Source organism: Delphinapterus leucas, chromosome 1, assembly GCF_059928025.1.
Source record: "Delphinapterus leucas isolate spDelLeu-1000000601 "Yukka" chromosome 1, BTC_Dleu_Yukka2, whole genome shotgun sequence".
Classification (NCBI taxonomy): Eukaryota; Metazoa; Chordata; class Mammalia; order Artiodactyla; family Monodontidae; genus Delphinapterus; species Delphinapterus leucas.
Genome location: NC_143129.1, coordinates 78460529 through 78477532, shown reverse-complemented (window position 1 = coordinate 78477532; position 17004 = coordinate 78460529). Strand labels below are relative to the sequence as shown.

General features: G+C 57.2%; 1 protein-coding gene across 4 annotated transcripts; it reads right to left on the bottom strand.

Annotated features, from left to right (window-relative positions):
* Positions 1 to 813: 813 nt before the first annotated feature.
* On the bottom strand, positions 814 to 16883 carry PBXIP1 (PBX homeobox interacting protein 1). 4 transcript variants are annotated; one of them, XM_089914482.1, is made up of 13 exons: positions 16253 to 16883; positions 15762 to 15811; positions 15014 to 15118; positions 8947 to 9033; positions 7069 to 7195; positions 6749 to 6813; positions 6510 to 6675; positions 4633 to 4866; positions 4481 to 4504; positions 4104 to 4186; positions 3888 to 4019; positions 2048 to 3279; positions 814 to 1503 (listed from the first exon to the last, which is right to left on the bottom strand). In XM_089914482.1, exons 1-13 carry the CDS (start codon positions 16353 to 16355, stop codon positions 1422 to 1424), a joined length of 2490 nt encoding a protein of 829 aa, XP_089770608.1. In that variant the 5' UTR covers positions 16356 to 16883; the 3' UTR covers positions 814 to 1421. The 4 variants fall into 4 exon arrangements, with proteins under 4 accessions (XP_089770608.1, XP_022415170.1, XP_022415171.1 ...); XM_022559462.2 differs by lacking the exons at positions 15014 to 15118; positions 15762 to 15811; positions 16253 to 16883 and adding an exon at positions 11396 to 11477; XM_022559463.2 differs by lacking the exons at positions 15014 to 15118; positions 15762 to 15811; positions 16253 to 16883 and adding an exon at positions 7787 to 7909.
* Between the last annotated feature and the right edge of the window lie 121 nt (positions 16884 to 17004).

The following is a 17004-nucleotide window of genomic DNA, read 5'->3' as shown; positions in this document are numbered from 1 at the left end:
AGTGAGTGGCCCATCCGTCGTAGTGTTACAGAAGCAGTTGCTTTCAATTACAGCCCCCTTCTGGGCAGGCCCCCTCAGCTTTACTAACACACTCCTCTGACCTCCTCACACCATCATTCTGTCCCCTACACTCCCAAGGTGCTTTCCAGGCCAATCAAGAATCCCAGTCAGGAAGGACTTCCTAAAGAGAAGCCCAGAGGAATCTGGGTCTTCCTGGGAGAGCTAGCCAGAGAGACGGCCCAAATCAGTGGGGTGGGGGGTCCAAGATTTGGGGTACTAAAGTAGTGAGGGAGGTGATGTCTGGAGCAAATGTGGAGCCGAGGCACCACCTAGTGGTTCCCTCACCTCCCCAATCCTGGGGGAGGTGCGGGGGTGGGTCGGGGGTCCCCTTCTCCTTCCTCCTCCACACCCTGAAGGGAGTGAAATCACTTTTGAGTGCCAAATACAAGACAGGTATTTGGTTTACACTGCTTTATTTAATCTCTTCTCCAGCCCCTCAGTCTCCTTTTTTGAGGATTAGAAACCCAAGGCTCCCAGGGATTAACTTGCCCAAAATCACTCAAACTGGATTTGAGCCCAAGGCTCAGACTCCAAAACCCATTCGCATATTTCTACATCTCCCAGGGGTGCAGCCAAGGCAGCTGTGAGCAAAATGGGGAGCTCCAGCCCAGAGGGCCTGAGGTTTGCTGCGAGGGTGAGGTGACTGGGAGAGGAGTATATGGGAGAAGGTGAGCACCAGTGCCTACAAGGCGGTGGGTGTGCATGTCCCTTGTGCTTAGAAACAGCCCCAAGTGACAGAGTCTCCACCCAGTGTCACAGCTCCAACAGCATTTTATTGGGATCTGAGTCTACAGTTCACGTGTGGAGGTGAGCAGCAAGGCTTAAAAGGGGGTTTTACCCCCCTGGGGACAGCTCCTTCCAAATCTAACAAAACGCCAGGGGAAACCCTCATGCTGGGCCCCCAGCCAGCCAGTATAGTCAAATCCCAGGGGGCCCGGGTCAGTGCGTACAGCCAAGGAGCCCACTCTCCCCCTCCCCTCCCCGACACATACACACACACACACACACACACACACACACACACACACACGAGGAGGAAAGCTCTCTGGCTTCAGAATTAGAATTGCCCCATCCCCCCTACCTCCACCCCACCCCCAAAAAAACAGGCTTCTCTCCCCTCCCCCCCCACACACTGGCATGACACAATCAGGCTGCAAGGGTCACGGCCCAGGGTCCTGGACATTTGCATACATTTGCATAGATAGCAAGGCAGGTCCAGCTAAGACCTTTTTCTAGCAAAAGTGGTTTCAGTTAGGGGCTGGGTGATTTCCGCTCTCCTCGGTGAAGGATATCCAAGGACACCAAACGAGCCAAGGGAGGTGGCAGTTTAACGGTTCCCAGGGGACAGACAGCACGGGGCCTCAGCCCTGGCGCTGGTGGCTGTGTTCCTCCCTGGGCCCCACAACTCTGGGGTTCCGCCAGTGTTTGTCCTTCTTCCCAGACCTGTGGAGAGGCATGGGGGGGCGCAGTAAGAGGCCTTTAGACAACAATGCCACATCCACATGATGAGAAGGCACTCCCTGAGGAGAGGGGACCCTGTTCCTCTTAAGACAGGCGACACAGGCAGTCACCATCAATCATACGGTGGGGGGGAGGGGAGGGGAGGAGGGGAGGGGGGGAGGTGGGGGGAGTGTGGCCAGACCTGGTCTCCCAGGATGAAGGCCCCAGCTGGGCAGGCGGGAAGGTGGGAAGCAATCTCTCTTGCAGGTATGGGCAGTACAGGGTAACTCGGGAGGAAAAATCCCCCCAGTGCAAAAGGGGACTCCCCAGGACCACTCTGGGGTGAGCACAGGCAGCTTCCTGACCCCAAGGGAAGACAGGAAAAGTACTGGCTGGGGGGAGGGGAGACCTAAAAGCAGAGATAAAACCTCAAACTGAAGAACACCCCGCCACCCCACCCCAGCTCAGGGCCCGGCTCCTTCACACCCCTTACCATCACCTCCTGCCTCCTGCTCCCACCGACCCAACTCCCCCACAGCTTGCCCACCTCTTCTTCAGTGCTTTGTCTCCAAAGAAGTGGCTGAAGATGAAGTCCTCAAAGTCATCCACCTCATCATCATCACCTGTCTGTCTCACTGCCAGCTCCTCCAGGCTGTCCTCCAAGGCATCTACAAAGTCCCGGAAACGGAGGCGGTCGTGGCGGAAGATACCGTCCTCACCAAAGTAAGCAGGAGAAAGGGGTAGCTCCTCGGTCAGTTGCCTGGCCCAGGGCAGCCGCGCCAGGTACGTCCTCAGCAGAGAGGCCAGCTCCTGTTGCCGCACAGGGGCCAGCTCCATGCCAAAGAAGGCCAGGCCCTCCTGACGGGCACACTCGTGCACACCCGAGCAGCCCTGGGGTGCCTGGTACTTGTGCCTCAACAGCTCTGCCCAGAGTGCGAGGGGGTCATGCCTGTCTTTAGCCCCCTCCTTCCACTGAGGGTGTTTCTGCCTTTCTCTGGAGGAGTGGGGGCTCCCACTTTTCCTGGGGGGCTCCTTAGAACCCTGTTGCTTGCCGTCCTTCTTGCTGGCCCACTCCTCCACCCCTGGCTTGCCCTCCTTCCACCTCCCCGCCAGCTCCCTGTCCTCCTCACCCCCCCAGCTCTTCTTCTTTTCCCGGCCAGATTCCTCCTTCTTATGTTTCCAGTGGTCAGTCTTCCGGTCCCTCTGCCCATCCCACCACTTTTCCTTTCCGCTCCACTCCCTGGAACTCTGGAAGTGAGGCTCCTGATGCCAGGCCTCTGAGGCATTGGCAGGGACCCCAGGGCGCTGGCCCCAGTTCTCCATGCCCTGCAGCTTCTGGGCCAGCCTGTGACCAACCTCAGCCAGGCCAGCATGGGCTGGGTCCCCTCGGCCCACATCCCTCAAGCTCTGCTCCAGGTCCCGCTGCACAGACCCCAGCAGCCGCCGCTGCCTCTCCAACTCTTGCCTTAATGACTGGGCCTCAGCCTCTAGCTGTTTCTTCTGCTCCAGGAAGCCAGGGCTTGGCACCTGCCCCCTAGGGCCTTGCTCCTTGGTGACCTTGCCAGCCCGCAGGCCTCTGCCCCCATAGCGACACACCCCATCTGTGCCCCGGACACAGTCAGCCTCCAGGCCCTGGAGCTGGGCCCGCAGCTGCTGCAGCTCTAACTCCAGGGCCCGCTGGGAGGCCTCGCCCTGCTGTAGGGCCCCTCGGAGCCGGGCATTCTCCTCTTCCAGCCCTTTGGGCTGATGCATCAGGCTCTGAAGCTCTTCCTTCTGGGCCTGGAATGGGAGTAGGGATGGAGAGGACAAGGAGGAGTCAAGGACGACCCCAGTGCCTTCTACCCTGATTCCATTCCATCATAGACTTTATGGCCTGGGAAACTCAGAGGATCTGGTTCTCATCCCCTGCCCCATCTTCACCCTTCACCAGACCCTGGGATCCCCAAATTCCATCACAGGCCTCAGCTTCTATGTCCTTTTTAAGCACACACTTCTCCGATTCACTGAAAGATAGCCAAGATGTGGCTGTTGTTGCCCAATTTCCACCTCCCATACCCAGAGCAGACATTACTAATTGATCCCAGCACTTCTTTCCCATTGAGCCTTGGCATGTTCTTCAAATCCTTCTCCACACAATGCTCCAGGTGGACCATGCCAATCAAGCAGAGGTGGCATGCCACGTGAAGCAGGTATGCCAGTCCTGGCCTAACCCTTAGCATGCAGGACATGAACAGAGAGCTGAGAAGATGACTTCACTATAGTGGGAAAGGGAGGGGATCAAGGTGTGCGGGTGAATACAGGAAACTTCTTTTGGGGGAGGACACTAGGACAGACAGACACCTGGCCTAGGGAGGGTGTGTAGTCCACCCGCTCCTGCTTGTGCCCACCTGCAGCTGGGCCTGCAGCAGCCGGATATCCTGGTTCTCCTTGGCCAGCTTGTCCAGCAGAAGGGCCATGTTCTGCAGGCTGGGAACACTGTCAGGGGGCGCTGAGGTCTGCAGCTGCTGCTTTAGCCCATCCTAAGGGCAAAGGAGCCAGTCACCCCCGCAGCCCTGAATCTCCCCCATCAGGCCCCTCACACCAATGGAGAGTGTCACACATGCCTGCCCATCCCCCTCAGCCTCCAGCATCTCAGTATCCGAGCCGGTATCTGGGAAGACCTGCAGGTCCGCTTCCTCCATGGGCCCTGTGGGAAAGTGAAATCCTGAAACTGGCCCCAAGGCACACAGGGCCCTCTCCTCCCCCCACCCCACCCCCCAACACACACAGTCACCCTCCTGCCCTGGACCCGCCCTATGGCTGAGAGTCCAGCGAGGTAAAGGGTCAAGGGTCACCCTGAATAGCTGACAAGACCTATAACCGAGCAAAAAATATACAGCCCCCAGCATCCCTACTCCTGACCCAGAGAACTGCCCCCATCAGCCTCCCTCAGGGCTGGAAGGGGACAGACACGAACCAGTCAGGGTCCGTCCTCACTCACCACTTTCAGCCTCTGAGAGATCACCTGAAATGGAGACAGAGGAGTCTGGTCAGGCCCTCAGAGGAGGGGGTGGAATGGAGTGAAAGTGCAGCAGGAGGGCAGAAGAGGCCAGAGTGGAGGCTTAAGGCCTCATCAGGAGAGGGACCACTCACCGGAGAAGAGGAGGATCCCCAGGCCCAGCAGAACCAGGGCCCCGAGGAGACACATGTTGAGGGAGATGCCCAGCTCCCTGCCCGCACCCTCACCCCCGGCCTGGTCCTCCACACCCAGGGGGGCCGCAGGCTGAGGAGTGCTGGGCTCCTGGCCCCGCCGTCTCCGCAGACCCTCCACATCCATGTCGGTGTCGTCCTCACTGCTGGAGCAGTGGGCCTCCTCCCTGATCCAAGCTGGAGGAAGGGATGGGGACAGGGCAGTAAAGCAATGGAAGCGATGGGACATACAGAGAGACGGGAAACAGAAGTGAACACGAGAGGCCCCCAGCACTGACCACAGAGGGGGCAAGTGGAGACCCTGCCCACGTCTGCCAGGGCATTAGTGACCACCCCCGCCCAGTCTGGAGGCGGGAGACCAGTCCTTTCTTTTTTTTTGAATTTTATTTTATTTATTTTTTATACAGCAGGTTCTTATTAGTTTATTTTACACATATTAGTGTATATATGTCAATCCCAATCTCCCTATTCATCACACCACCACACCACCCCCCCACTTTGCCCCCTTGGTGTCCATACGTTTGTTCTCTACGTCTGGGGGGAGACCAGTCCTTTCAATCTGCAAACTACAAGAGCAGCTTTCACCCTAAAAGTGCACTCCTTCCTCCCACACGTGCCTCACGTGGAGCACCTTCCTGGCTCTGGGTTCTGCCCGAACCCTGGCTACTCCTTCCCAGTGCCTCCGCTCAGTCCCTGGCTCTTCCCGGTCCTAGAGGCAGAGGTCCCCCTGGCACCATTTCTGCTTTTCTGCTCTTCCCACCGTACACACAGTCACCTGCCATCTCACCCACCCCGCTGGCTTCCCCACAGAGCAGATGAGTCCCTCATCTGTGACTCCCAACCTGGCCTCCCTGGAGCTCCAGGCGCGGACGTCTGTCTGACTGCCTCCTGGCCACTCCCACCTGGGTGTCCCTGGGGACCAAACACTCAACACATTGCCCTCTGGTTGTTTCTGGTGTTCCCCCACTGCAGGGCAAGACGCCACTGCTCCCACCTAGCCAACCTCAGCCCTCCCTCTTCACCCCACACGCAGACAGTTCGACAATTTGACACCTAAACATCTCAACGTCACTCGCCTTGTATCTGCCTTAGTTCAGGTCTTCCTCGGCTTTGTCAGTTGCCCCCTAAATGGCCCCAGCCCCCGGCCTCCCCCTCCACCCTGTCACCCCTCAACAGAGATGGACTCATACACTCCTCTACCACCAGCGCTGGAAACAGCCTCCTCAGCACAGGATAGGCGGCCCCATCCCTTTGTTGATGCTGCAGCCTTGGCCTAGAATGTTCTCTTCCTCCTACACTACCGACTAAAATCCTACTCTTTGCTCAAGGCTCCACTCAAATGACACCTCCAGCGTGGCCCTTTCCCCAGCTGTCCCCGCCTCTCCCTTCCCCTCGACCTGTCCCGTGACTGACCACCCTCCCCCTCCTTTTTTGCGCCCCTCATAGGTCTGACTTGCATCTTGGCTCGGTCTAGTCCACCTCTTACATAGGCCATGAAGCCAACCTCTTTCCCCAGAGCTGACACACGGAAGGGACTCAGGGAATGAGAGTTGCATCTAGAGGCAAGAAAAGAGGAGGCCCCACGGCAGAGACAAAAGAGTCGACCAGACCTAGGCCCTGCCACTTACCTGCTGTGTGACTTAACCTGAGCCTCAGTGTCCCCAGGGGTGGTGGTGAGGTTTCACTGATACAATTTAAGGAGGGCACCAAGCTGCTAAGTCCTAGGGCCTGGCCCAGAGCTGTGTTCAGTAGCGATATCTACTCCCACTCCCACACCTTCTAGAAGGATAGTGACAGGGGGAGACAAGGAGAACTCTCACCTGTTTGGGGGGATGAGAGCAGGCTGTTGGGGGGACTCTGATCCTCCAGGTCCTGTGTGTCCAGTCCCAGGCCTACTGCCTCGGGGGTCTCCTCCAAGTCTCCCTGGACCTCTGTGTCTCCTGAGCCAGGGGACTCCATTCCACGATCATCACCTTCCAGGACACCCTGATGCAGACACAGCTGTGAGCAGCTCCCGGCCCTCCCCATTTCCTACCCTTCCCCCAGTGAAGGTCCTCACCTTGGCCTCAGTCTCCTCTGGCAGAATGCGCCTGGACTGGGAGCTCTCACTCTGGAACAGGGTCTCTGTGGCACGAGAAAAGGCTAAGGAGAAACACCACTACCCCGCCAACGGAATGTGCTACACGGCCCTCTGGCTCCCACAGGCCCCAACCAAGTTGGAAGGGGAAGGAGAAAGCCAGGGTAGAATGAGGGAAGGTTTTAAATTGAGATTAATGCCAGAAATAAGACCAACCAGCCTCCCTCTCCCTGAGGAAACTGGGAAACACCAGAACATGGAGGGGAGGTGGCTGCACCCCACCCTCAGTAGGGCCCTGTTACCTTCTCCATCCAAGGTCCCAGCTAATTTCTCAGCAGCTGCCTTGGAGGGGCTCCAAGGGGCCTGGGGAGCTCTCTCGGGTTCTAGGTCCATCCTGGATTCAGGGCCCAGGGTCTCCACAGGCAGGTTCTGGGGGGAGGGGCACAGCAGAAAGGCTGCTCCAGAGGAAGGACAGCAGGACGAAACCAAGGGGTGCTCTACTGGAGTGCCTGGGACCAGCCGCACTGCTCAGGGACCTCAACCCACATCTCACAAAAATATAATACACTCTGTAGTGGGCTGCTCCAAAGCGGGGACGGGGCGGGGGTCAGCTGGCACTGCAGCATCTCAGCTCTACGCAGTGTTCGGCCGTTCCCTAACCTCACTTGCTGCTCTAAGAACTTTCAGAGGCCAAGTTTCTGTTAAATGAAGAAGCACCACTGGACCAAGGCGGTGGACCACTGTACAAACCTGGTGCCCCCCACCTCCCCAGAGAAGCCGGCCAGAGCCTGGGTCTCCCTCCCCACAAGTGACCAACTCAGTTATTGGTTGGAAGGTGGGAGGATGGCAAGAGAACAAAGTCCCCTGGATGCCTAAGGATCACGGTCCCGACCGCCGCAGGCTTCCCCACAGTTGCCCTCAGAACGGGCCACCCACTCTAGTTACATCTTCCAAGCTTTTCTGGCCTTTCCCCCCTCCCCACACACTCCTCTCCCAGGAGCTGACAGAAACGTGACTCACCCCAGCCACAGCCAGACTGTCTCCCAAGGTGCTCTCAGCCCGGCCGTCCAGCCACGGCCTCTCGTTTCTCCGCCTATGCCCCCTTGACAGGCCACCGCCCGCTCATCCCATCCATGGCTCCCGCTATCCTTCCAAGAATAATTCTTGACCTTAGTATGTTTCTTTACAATTTTCAAGTCACTTTTTTCTCATGGCCCCTCCTACCAGGCAAGAATCACAACTCCCCTTTTACAGGGGAGGACAGAGAGGTGAAACGACTGGCCCAAGGTACCCCAGCTGTCAGCAAAGGCACCTCAACAGGGCGCCAGGGCTCTGGCTGGGAGCATGGTGTCCGTCCCCTCTGCCAGCCAGCCCTAGTCCATGCGCCCTGCTCCAGCATCATCCTGAGAGCAGCTCCCTCACCCCCAACTGGTCTCCTCAAGGCCACTCAAACCCGACGCCTTTAACTCAAGCTCCTCACCTTCTTCCCTCCCTGCGGTACGAACATACCAAGCCCTTGATAAACCTTCTCCAGACACTCAGCCTCCCAATCCCACTGGCCCCCTTCTCAGTGGCTTCAGGGCACAGCGGTCTACTGGGATCCCGCTCCACCAACTACAACCTGGACTGCAGGACCTTCAAAACGCTCTCCTCCAGTTCCCGCCCAGCCCACACAGTGGCTGCACCCTCTGCCCAAGGCAGTAATGGTCCTGACTCCCTCCAACTTAGAGCCCTTCCACGATTTCCCATCAAAGAGGAGGCCCGAATGCCCGAGCCAGGCCCTTCAGCCTTCTTCTGGAGGTTCCCAGGCTCTGGCCCAACCTCACTTCAACACCGTCTGACCTATGTCTCCACCTCCTCCAACGGACCTCCTTGGTCTCCCCCAACACGGCTCTCCCACTGTTGCCTCAGAACCTTTGCTCATGCTGGTCTTCCACCAGAATATCTTCCCTGCTTCTCACAGCTTACCCCAGCAATTTCCTTCTTTCAAGGCATGGTCCAAGTCCCAACACCTGACTCCTGGGGCCTGATGGCCTTCTCCCTGCCACTAGAGTTCCTCTCACAGCCAGCAGGAGGTGATGCACATGATCACCAAGACCAAGGAAGGGGACAGACGCAGCAAGCAGCCCAGCCCTGCAGGAACCCCCATTCCATGTGGCTCCCAGGCCTGCTTTTCCTACCTCTGAGCCGGCAAGCACCCAGCTATTGTCCGAGTCTGGGCAGGAGGCCATAGTTGCTGAGGTCCCCCAGGCTACTGAGGCTGCTACCTGCAGAAAAAGTCTTTCTTAAGGACCCCAGCTCCCTTCAGGGGAGGCAGGATGGAGACAGCAGCCTCGACCGGGTTCCAAGCTTTAAGGGCGGGGCAGCCACTACCATAGCCAGCCTGGTTCCAGTCTTCTGACCCCAACACCTCAGCTCTTCTGGGCAGTATTTGCCTTTCAAATCAGAACGTACCAACAGCCACAGTGAAGCCTGCCTCTGCCAGGGACCGAAAGAGCCCTTGGTAAACTGGGAAACAGAACTGACCTTGAAAGGTCAGAGAAGCATAGGGCTGGAAGGGCTTTGGGAAAAATCCAGGCCAACTCTCTCATGTTATAGTCAGGGAAAATGAAGGGAAATGAAAGCCAGAAAATTGGCTGACATGACTTGCCAACGATGAACAGCTAAAAAGAGTGAGGAACAACCCAGCCCTCCCTTCACCTCCCCAGCCTCCCCCATCATCACCACCTTCTTCCCCAGAGCCTAGAAAAGAAGACTCAATGGCCTCCTTCACCCCCAAGTCACCCAGCCATCACCCACCATAAGTCCTTTCTGTGGTCTACTTCAGGGGTCTTGTACACTGGCTGCAAAATGGAATCACCTAAGATTCTGATACAACTGTGTTCAAGGGTCAGGCTCAGGGAAGGATTTTTTTTTTAATCTCCCAAATGATTCTCATTTGCAGCCAGGGTTGAGAACAACTGGCATAGCTTAGATCCACCTCAATGTACCTTTAGTAAATCTCTTTGTCACTCTCACTCTCCATTCTAAGTTGTTTCCCTTCTTAGTAAACTCCAGAATTTCATCTTAGGGAACTTGAAGGTGACTGGCAAAAGGGATTTATGGCAGCTATCATGTATAAAGCACTTTACAGTTTGCAAAGCATGGACAAAAATCAGGGTTGTGGTCCTAACCCCTGCTAATCTGCTCTGACTTGGCCGGGTGGGCGTGGGAAGTTACTCCAGTTTCCAAAGCCTGACACAAGGCAGGATAAGAAGAGAAAGACCTACCCCTCCATCCATGGCCTGGACTACTCCCCCAGGCTGGCAATTGGGACCCGGCATAAAGGTGGAGGGATAGAGGAGCTGACCCCCTCGAATCTGGGATTGTGATCCTTTAGAGGAGACTGCATGACTGCTTGTTGACGGACTAGAAAGGTGGCAAGTGGAAAAGGACTCTGAAAGGAAACCCTGGGAAAAGGAAGTGAGGCTGGGGTAGAAGTGTGGCAGCTCTACCTTGGGAAGCCACCACAATTCCCCCTTCTGTTTGAGCTAGTGTGAGTCCTACATGGTGCCCTAAAAACCTCCTGTGGCCCTTGCCAATCAAGATCCAAGCCCAGGACAGATGAAGGACCCCTCACAGCATCCCCCAATACCCATGCCTCCCAGACACATGCACCCATCCCACAAGGAGACAGGAGAATGGCTGCAGTGACTTCCCCACACCACGTCCAACAGGACACCCCTGGCCGGTTTCTACAGGCATCCACAGAACCATCACTGTGCTGCCTTCTGGTCTCAGGCCCCAACCCCGCCATTCTGTCATCATCTCCCCATCCCCAGTTGCTGCGTGTGACTCTTAACAGGTGGTGGCAGGAAGGAAGTAGCAGCAGCTTGGTCTGAAGTCCCTGTTTATCCCTGGCTGTGTACAGCCTGCTCAGGTCCTCCAGAACCAGGCACCATGGCAACCAGGGTGATGTCAGACACACTGTTTCCATGGAAACCAGCAACGGTATTTGGGTCAACAAGACAAATACTTCTGAGACCCGAACAGAAGACAGTCTGTTCCAAACCCTGGTTGGTATCTCTATCTTGGTTGGGTTCACCCAGCATTCCAAAAGATCTCCCAGTTCTCCCAAGCCAGCATCTCACTGCCTTATTAGGAAGTTCCTTCTGTTGTTTAATCCCCACCCTTCCCTGCTATTTTCAGATCTCTTTCTTCTCATCAACCTCTTGGAAGAAAACCCACCTCCACCCCCTCCTCACTACTCCCTCTCTTTTCATTCAGGCAGGATTCAACAAAAACGTCCTGTAAGGACTGTCAGGGACTTGTGCTGTTTCTAAAAGACAGCTAAAGGGGGAGCTCTCCCTCTCTGTACAAAGCTGGGAAGTCTCATCCAGCTAATTTCAACCCCTCTAAGAGTTGTTCCCCCAAACCTCTAACGCAAAGGACCTAGGACTTGTCTGGGGGACCCAGAGCAAGTTCCTGTTTTGGAAACGGCCGCCCACGATCCCCCTTCCGCCGGCCCAGAAGTAACAAACAGCTCTGCAGATCCTCGGTGGGGCCCAACCCTTCAGAGTTCTGCCCTTCCTCTCCTCCATCCTTCCTCTCTTACGGAGATCTATGGCCCCTTCCCCGCTAGGACATTACCTGACCCAGCTCTTGCTTCAGTCTTCAGCTGAACTTGTTGCTGGCTCTCCAGCTTCACAGCCCCGAGAAAGGAAGGTCATGTGACTAAGGACTGGCCAATGGAAAGTCAAGTTCCCTGAGGGGGCGGAAACTTTTGGCCAATAACAGCTAAACTTGAGAGCCAGGGGTGGAGAGCGGGTACCTGCAGAGCCCCTAAACCTGGGCTTACCTCCCGGTGGGACACTGGACTTCCAGCAAACTGAATCCTGGGTCACCTTCCCTCCTTTCCCAGTGTCTAAACAATTTCTGGAGGGAAGAACCAAAACTGAAAGGCAAGGCGTAACATCTCCAGGACAAGGAGCCAGGTTGGTTCCAGGACAGACAGAGACAGCTGCAGGATGGGGGAGGGGACAGTGGCAAATTATGTGTTGGAAATAGCCCTCCTGCCACTCTCCTTACCCTGCTCCGGTGCGGATTAAGGATGCCGCTGTTTTTTTTAAAGGGGGATGGGGGGCTGAAAAGCATCCAAAAATGAAATCTGCTAAACCAAGGCAGCCCCATCCCCCACCCCTGGAGCTACGCTCGACCCCTAAACCAAACAACTCGGGAGTGGGAGTGCGGGCGCTAACCCCAGAAGCTCTAAAGGCAGTTGTCTCCCTGAAGCCTTGGAGCCAAAGCTCCTGCTTGGCTCCAAGCCTGGCCCAGGAACATGCTCAGAAAGGAAACTTGTTTCTCGCAGCAGGGACACAGGGGGAGAGGTGGAGCCAAGAGGCCTCCCTGGGCCCTGCGGCTTGTACCAGGGTCAGCACAGGGGCCCGAGTCTTTCTGCCATTCCCACCTCCAGGGACCCTGAGGGATACATATCCTCACCCCACAACCATCCTGACCAGGAGTGACTGCTTCATTCCAACCCTGTACACCCCAACAGCAAGGAGTCCTGGTCTGGATTTTCCAAGTCATTTTATTAACCCAACCGTACAAAACTTTCCCCACCACGTCTCTGCCACCCCCGCTTCCTTCCAAAAAGCAGTAGACTGAGAGGGAGAGAGGGACTGAGCTGACACGCCCACCCCCCCGCAAGAGCCATCTTACCAAATGCAGAGATGGGGGAGACCACAAAAATAGCAACCGATAAAAGAGGGGCAAACAGAACCACAAACACAACACAAAGCTCAGCAGTGGGGGGGGGGGGGCTGCCACCTCTGCTGTTCCACGGCAGGGAACACTGGAGAGAGGCCCAGAGGCCTCTCCCTTCTTTCTCACAGCCTCAGAGGCTGCATGCTGCACCTGGGCAGGCAAGAGTTCTGCAGTATACCTTTGTCTTCTCTTCACACCCTAGCGTCCTGGGAGAAGTGGGGGCAGGGGAACACCAGCTCCTCTCAGGGCCACACCCCAAGCCTGCCTTCCCCACCCCACTGAGGAATGTGTGCAGGAGCTGTAAGGAAGAGACAGCAGCTGTGAGGGGCTCCTGCTCAGGCCGCTGGCCCATCTCTGGCAGGCAGCGCTTACAAAATAAAATAAAAACAAAGCCCAGTGCAGGACCCTGGCTGAGAGGAATGAGAACAGCTAGATCACCAGGCCGGAGAAGATATAAAGAATAGCAGGGAAAGAGAGAAACAAAAAACATCCAGGCTCTGGATTGCATTTTAGTACCATGGCAATAAGGGTCCTGCCACCTCCCCACCCACAGGCAGGGACAGGGATCCTTTCATCAGGAGAAAAAATGAGGTATAAGGGCTCTGCGCCTCTTCAAGCCTTCCTTCAATCAAGCCAGGGAAGCAGGGAAGTAAGGGCGCCTAAAGTTGAAGACCAGGGCTGCGAATAATGTGGAACAGATGGGGGGGCGTATACAGCCAGAGTCCAGCCTTCCAGGACAGTCCAAACATCAAATATTCTGCTCTGTCAGACCACATATCCCAATTTTTAGCAAAAATATTGTCATTAGGGAAAAAGCACAAGAGAGTCTGAGAAAGGACCAGTGACTTTGGTATGAGGAAGATATGTCCTGACAGCATCTCTTACCTACTGTCTTGAAGCCCCAAATCACCAAGAAACTGCCATAGCCACGTACTCTCCTGCTTCTTCAAGCTATTTGGTTCTCTGAGGGGGGAGGAGTTGAGTAGGTCTTGGAGGAGGCAAGGGGAAGGTAAGAAAAGGGGAAAATCTCCATTTATTCTCTAAAGCTGTTTCCCAGCACCCATGAAAGGGCTACTGCAGAGATGGGAAGAGACCCCCAACTCCTCTGGCCAGAAACCTTTAATACTGGACTCCAAAACCTAAGGCTGGGGGGCTAGATAGGAGTGTTAGGCACAGGTGTTGGGGGTATCCATCATCTGTAAAGGGGACACCCCTGCCCTTCAGATCTTCCTCCAGCCTCTTTTCTCTTGCAGCCACACCCCTAGGCCTCCAGAGACAGCCACCAAAACTGGCTCTGCTTGGCAGGGCTTTGGTTTCCTGGACCTCTGTAGATCTCAACACGTAAGTTTCCAGAAAAGTGAGCAATCCAGGCTCTTCTGCCTGCCCATCTCAGTTCCTTTTCTGCCCCCAGGAGACATTGTGTTTCTGCCCCATGGGGATGGGAAGCCAGTGGAAACAAGGACCAAGAGCCAGACAGGAAAACAACCACCCTGGAAGAGCAGGGAGGAACGTATGCACTTCCTGGGCACCTCGCCAGCATCACCCATCGTTAGCAGCCACCAGCTGCCCCATGCCCTCGCGGATGTAGACAGACTGGATCTCCTTGGTCTTGAGGCAGAGATCGCAGGCCCAGACAGCAGAGGCCTCAGTGGTCAGCAACCCATAGGCGCTCTCAGTCATGCCCGTGCACTCGCGGTGGAACCACTTCTGGCAGGAAGCCTCACACAGAATGGCATCTTGGTCGTCGTTCACCTCACTCCGACAGGCACCACATGGATACACCAGGCCTGGGGGAGGCTGGGGCCCTGAGCCCGCACTTGTCTTGCCAGGGGGTGCCAGGCTATTGGCATCTGGGGTGCCCCCACCCCGCCCACTGCTGTTTGGGGGAAAACTGGGCTGATTTCCATTAACAGCAGCAGCCGGGGAGCCTGAGTGGGGCTCCTGGGGAAAAGCAGTGGGAGCAGGTGGATTTAAGGGCTTCCCCCCATCCTCACCACCAGGGCCAGGAAAGCCAGGGTCCGGACCAGGGAAGGGACTTGTGTTGGGGGGCAAGCTGGGGAGGCCCTGACCAGGTCTCTGGAGAGGAGAAGGACCAAAAGATGCCCCTGGCTGGGCAAAGCGTTGAGGGAGAGAAGGGGGGCCCAGCTCCCCTCTGGGAGGCTGTCCCATGGTGGGTGAGATCATGGGCCCAAATCCCCCCACGGGGCCTGGCATCATCTGCCCACCAGGCGGGCTGAAGTTCTGACCCAGAGGCTGGTTGAAGGGTTGGCTGGGAAAGTTCATGTTGCCTGGGGGAGGGTAGCCAGGGCCCTGTGGGGGCATGTTGAAAGCAGGGCCCATGGGGTTGGGAGGGAAAGGGGGGGGCTGTCGACGAAGAGGCTGGGGGCCTCCTCCACCCCCAGGGCCATAGCCTGGGGGTACCTGGCCTGCCATGCCCCCCTGTACACGGAAGCCCCCAAAGGGGACAGGACTGCCCAGGAATGCAGGGGCTGCGCCCCCCACCTTAGGGGCTCCGAAGTCATCCTCAAAAGGGTTGGATGCGACCAGGTGATCGACCATGGGAGTCGGGGGTGGCGCAAACTCCGTCAGATGTGAGTATGCAGGGCCCTGGGGGAAAACAGGAGGGAAAGAGGGTCATGGAGGGAGACGGAGAGCTAAACCAAGAGAGCATCAGAAACACAATACACATTTTTGGAGGCTGGTACTGGCCAGCTCAGATCTTAAATCAAGATGGACCTTAGAATGCAACAAAGAAACTGAGAGTGGAGAGCAGAACCAGCATAGTGCAGTAACTGTGTTTTGAAAACAGGCAGAACTACGCTGGAATCCTAGCTCTGACACTGAGTAACTTCAAGGCCCTGGTGCAGGCATTTAACTGTTTTAAGCCGCAGATTCCTCATCTGTAAAATAGTGACAATGCCCATCTCCCCAAACTGCTAGTTTTAGCACAATCCCTGACACTTAGAAAAGGTTCAGTAAGTGGTAGCTGTTAACATCATGTGGGAAACACGACAGCACAAACGGAGGAGAGAATGTTTCTAATCCTGACTGATAAGACCTTTGGTCAAACCATCTCATCCCCACCCCTACCCCTAAAATCTGTTATGAAGTTGAAGGAAAGGACCAGAAACAGAACAAGAAAGACAACTTTCTCTTCTCCCCGCGGCTTATGCAAAGTAGAGACATTGGAGGGGCAGAGCAGAGCACCCAAAGGGGCTACTAGGAATTACCCCCGCCACCAACCATTCACCTGAGTATTTGACTTCCTTCGCTTCTTTTCTGGGCTCTTCATTTGCAGACCTGGAAAAGTAGTAAAACGCAGACACAAGTTTCCCTGAAGTTTCCCCAACCTCCTCTCTCGCAGCCATGATATAAGGAACTCTTCTAACTTCATTATACTCTATTTACTTCACAGGTACTAACAATGGTACACTTTGAAAAATGAATTGGACGCTACGCTCTCAGCTGCCTCTTCCTTCAAATGAGACGCCCCATCTCTTGATACCTTTAGACTCCCAAGTGGCTCCTGAACTCCAGGTGCCCCAAACTCTAGGATCCGCAATCTGTGAACCCCTGCCCGCAACCCCTGGAGGGCTTCACCCACCCATCCTTTTCACCTGAGCCTCCCCGCCCTTCAGAGCCCTCTGCCAGAGGACCACCACCTCCCCCGCCCGCCAGCCCTCCCTCCGAGCTCCCCGACTTCTCGGCCTCGCCAGCCCCAGGCCCCCTCAGCGCTCTCACCGGCCTTGCCCTGCTTCCTCCCGGTGCTGGGTGGCGCAGGGGGCGGTGCGGGGCCGCCACCTCCCTCCAGCTTGTCCGGTGGGGGCGGCGCCGAGGCGGCCATGGAGTGGGGGACCGGGGTCAGCGGCGGCGGGGGACGGACGCGCCCTGGGGTTGCACCATGGCCCGGAAGGGGAGGCTGGGGCGGCGCAGGCCCCCGCGCGGCACCAAGCCGGAGGTGCGGCGAGGCGGGGTCGGCGAGCCCGGGGGCCAACTGCACTCTCGCCCAGCCTTACCGCCCGCCCGCGGCCGCAGCCACAGGAACCGGAACTCGGCGTGGCAGCCACCACTGCGCACGGCAAGGAGGGGGAGCGAGGCCCGGGTCACACCCTCCCCCGAGCGCCGGGCGGGCAGGGCGGTACCAAGGCACGACCCTGGGGCGGGGGGCCGTCCCAAGCCCCGGAGCGCCGCGTGCCCGCTTACTAGGGCAGACGGCGGCCGTGGGCTCTGCGGCTGGGCCGTACCATCCCCCGCCGAGGGGCCGCCGCAGAGGTGCGCGAGGGCGTGAGCGCGCGCCTGGGAAGCCCGAGCCGCCTGGGGTTCGGCCGGCCGCGATCCCACCCCGCCGCCGCAGCCCCAGTTGCAGACACGAACATCTCCTTGGATGATGGCCCCGCCCTCCCCACCCCGCCGCGCCCTCCCGGCGCCCCTCCTCCACGAGGAGGCGCGACCCGAGCGAGGCCAGGTGGGCCGGGCCGCACCGCGCCCCGAGG